This window comes from Penaeus japonicus, unplaced genomic scaffold, assembly GCF_977035675.1.
Source record: "Penaeus japonicus unplaced genomic scaffold, GWHDUDI00000001_assembly GWHDUDI00000026, whole genome shotgun sequence".
Taxonomy (NCBI): Eukaryota; Metazoa; Arthropoda; class Malacostraca; order Decapoda; family Penaeidae; genus Penaeus; species Penaeus japonicus.
In genome coordinates, this window is record NW_028234428.1 from 32,762,187 (window position 1) to 32,765,371 (window position 3,185).

A 3,185-nucleotide genomic window follows, 5' to 3' on the forward strand; every position below is an offset into this window, starting at 1 on the left:
GAAAATGCAACTTTCTCTCCTCTTTTTTCTCTCTTTGTCTCTTTCCTCGACCTCTCTCTCTTGCACGTGTGACCATAAAGTGGTTGTCAGACCTTGTGTAAACATAGCAATAGGTCTTTTCTTATAAGTCCTTATCCTTAATTAATTTGTTGTTTGAGCATTGAAGTGTGCTTGAGGTTGATGATAATTTAATATATGAACATTGGGATGTATAGTTTATGTGCACTGCATCTGACAGAGAGTGAAAGGAGGGGGGGGGGGGAATATAAAAGGAAACTAAGTGTGCACGAGGTACAGTGTTTCTTTGTATTTTTGTTCATGAGTGCGTGTGTATGTATAATTATATAAACAAACATAATATATGTACACACACACACACATACACACACACACACACACACACACACACACATGCACGCACACATGTATATACATATATAAATATCTATACTCTCCTTATCTTCCCCCCTCCCTTCTTTCCACATTGTTCCATGTCCTTGCTACCTGCACCAGAGGAGGCACCACGCACTCAAAGTACCCTTTATAGAGCCAGCCACCCCTCCCGTGCCCGGCCCTTATCTCCGTGACTAACGCGTGCCTCGCTGTCTCCCCGCCAGGTGTGCCAACTGATCAAGTTCCCGTGCCGGTTCTCGGGGCACGGGTGCCCGGAGTTCCACCCTCCCAAATCCCGCTCCGACCACGAACACTTCTGCTCCTTCCGGCCGGTCCACTGCCACCACGGGCCTCAGGGATGCCCCAAGATCCTGCGGCTCAGAGATATGCACCAGCACCTCGACGAGTGCGAGTACAAGGCCAAGTGAGGTCCTTCGAGAAGCTTCGGCGAGGCGGTTCCTCCAGCGTTCCTCTTCCTCCCTCACTTCCTTCCTGGCAGCAGCGACGTCCTCTTTGGAAGAACTCCTCAGCGCTCCGTCTGCTCGGGCTGAAGGTTTTCGGAACACAGGGATGGATCAATGTGTCCCTTTTGTATCATATTATTTCGTTTTGGCCATAGGTGTTCATCCTTAATTAGTACGCGGGTGTAAAACACTGTTAGGATGTACTATTCGGAGGACCTAAAGAAAATGTTGTTGATTAAGGAAATAATACGTCTGTCTATTCACATATACTTATTATGTAATGCGTGTTAATGAAGAGCACTCTGCTTTTCTCTCTGGTCACTGTAATTTTAATGAAATGAAGCGTGTTCTTCTTGCAGCTGCAGGTAGTAGATAAGGGAGAGAGGTCATAAGGTCAATTTCATTTCATCTTGTTGTATATTCGACGATTCACCACGTTATTTCATTGATCAGGTCGTGTACAATACTTGTCTTAGGGACGAGACCATCCCCTCCCGATGGCCTCCTCACGCACATCGGAGAGGCGTCTAAGTCAGAATATTCGAGGTGCGGGAGTCGGTGGCTCGTTGCTTCGTAGCTTCGATGCTTCGTAGCTACGATACTGTGCAGCTTCGTTGCTTCGTAGCTTCGTAGCTTCGTAGCTTCGTTGCTTCACTGCTTCGTAGCTACGATGCTGTGTAGCTTCGTTGCTTCGTTACTTCATGGCTCCGATGCTGTTAAGCCTCGTTGCTTCGTAGCTTCGTAGCTTCGTAGCTTCATCAGCTTCACTAGGTTCCGTGCGCTTAAACTAAAACGAGGAGAGAAGGTGTCCCGTATCAGAACAAACGAGAGAGAGGAGAGCCAGAGCTCGAGGGTGAGATAGCAGCAATGGGGAGGAGGGTGGGGTGGGATGGGGTGGGATGGGATGGGGTGGGGTGGGGAGGGGGACGAGTCGAGTGCCAAACACACGAGCTTCTCTCCCGGCCCGGCTCCACCTTGGCAAGGCTTCGAGTCTTCCCTCTGCCGCCCATAAGTCAGAAAGGGTTAGGCTTATCTTGCTCCGCGGACTCTTTGAGAAAGCATTAATAGTGTGAAGTACTCGAGATAAGCGCCGAAGCGTCATACTAGTCACTTCGTTTTTTGTCCTATCTCTTCTCTTCTGTTTATCAATCTTATTTCTCGCTTCGTATGTAATTAATCCAGTGTTGTTGCTTCATCCTCTCTCGATTGTCATGATAGCTTCTCTTCTCTTAAAGAAAAAGAAAGAAGAAAAAGAAAAAAAACATCTATGTACACATGTGCCTGTAATGTTGTTTTTAACGACAGATATGCAATATGCAAAATCCAGAATCTAGGCATTTTTTCAGAAAATCTGTCAGGTTGTGTTGCCACTGTAGTTGCGTTGGCATATCATCAGTATTATTGACTGTCCATTATCAGTAAGTTGAACTGATTGTCTACTCTCTGCTTATTGTCATTATGCATAAAAACCTCTGGTCGAATGGACTAAATTATGGCGGAGAAAGGATGGCTCTGTTAAAGCTGTCAGAGGGGGGGGGACACATCTAAGTTTATTGACAAATGGACTTTGTTATTTTGCTTAAGGAATAGATAAATTGTTATGTTTTATCTCATAAGCCTCTAAGCTGTTTGTTAAGAATGCAAGGCGAAAAGGATTATAAACACGATCGCACACACACACAAACACACACACATAGACACACACACACACACACACACACACTCACCCATACATCCATTCACATACAAACACATATATATACCCTTGCTGCATACATAGTAAAATATATGTATGTATCCCTATTTTCATAAGGACAATTTGAGAATATGTCCCGCTGGTCAACGGAGAAAGATTCGTCACTTAATTACAAAGACATTTACTCCAGTATTATATCTAACAGATAAGTAAGTGATGGAAGGGCTATCTCTATCGGGAATATTTTGCCTTTACTTTGCCTTAAGAAAACATCCGCTTTGAACATCTTCTACCTATAAATGTATTAGTTAATTTGTTCAAAGAGAGATCTGTTTGTGATTTTTTTTAATTATTATTATTGAATTGTGTATATATAGAAGGTGTTATTATGTTCTCGATGAAGGTTGAACATTCTGAACTGTATTGTGGCCTTGTCTGCGCCAGCTGTACTGTGTATTACGGCTACAGCAAGCGTATGTATATAAGTATAGAAAAAAATAAAAGATTTTTACCTCCAGGTTTAATAAAGATAAGAAAAAAAAAATAAAACTGATGGTTGTGTGACTATTATATTTGATGATGTATACACATATATATTATTTTCAATTGATTTAGTTTTATTCTCATAAAGT

The 3,185-nt window shown here is 43.0% G+C and overlaps 1 protein-coding gene and 1 long non-coding RNA gene across 4 annotated transcripts in view; one reads left to right on the forward strand and one right to left on the reverse strand.

Annotated features, from left to right (window-relative positions):
• Nucleotides 1-1,482, forward strand: part of LOC122266101 (uncharacterized) — a 13,466-nt gene extending 11,984 nt beyond the window's left edge. For all 3 annotated transcript variants that reach the window (XM_086552294.1, XM_043035691.2, XM_043035692.2), the window contains exon 3: nt 618-1,482. In XM_086552294.1, the coding sequence (XP_086408420.1) occupies nt 618-821 (204 nt within the window). In that variant the 3' untranslated portion in view covers nt 822-1,482. The remainder of the gene's footprint in view (nt 1-617) is intronic.
• On the reverse strand, nt 1,249-1,707 carry LOC147468851 (uncharacterized). The gene is made up of 2 exons (XR_015192345.1): nt 1,556-1,707; nt 1,249-1,482 (listed from the first exon to the last, which is right to left on the reverse strand). It is a non-coding gene; the product is annotated as an uncharacterized LOC147468851 (long non-coding RNA).
• Nucleotides 1,708-3,185: the final 1,478 nt, after the last annotated feature.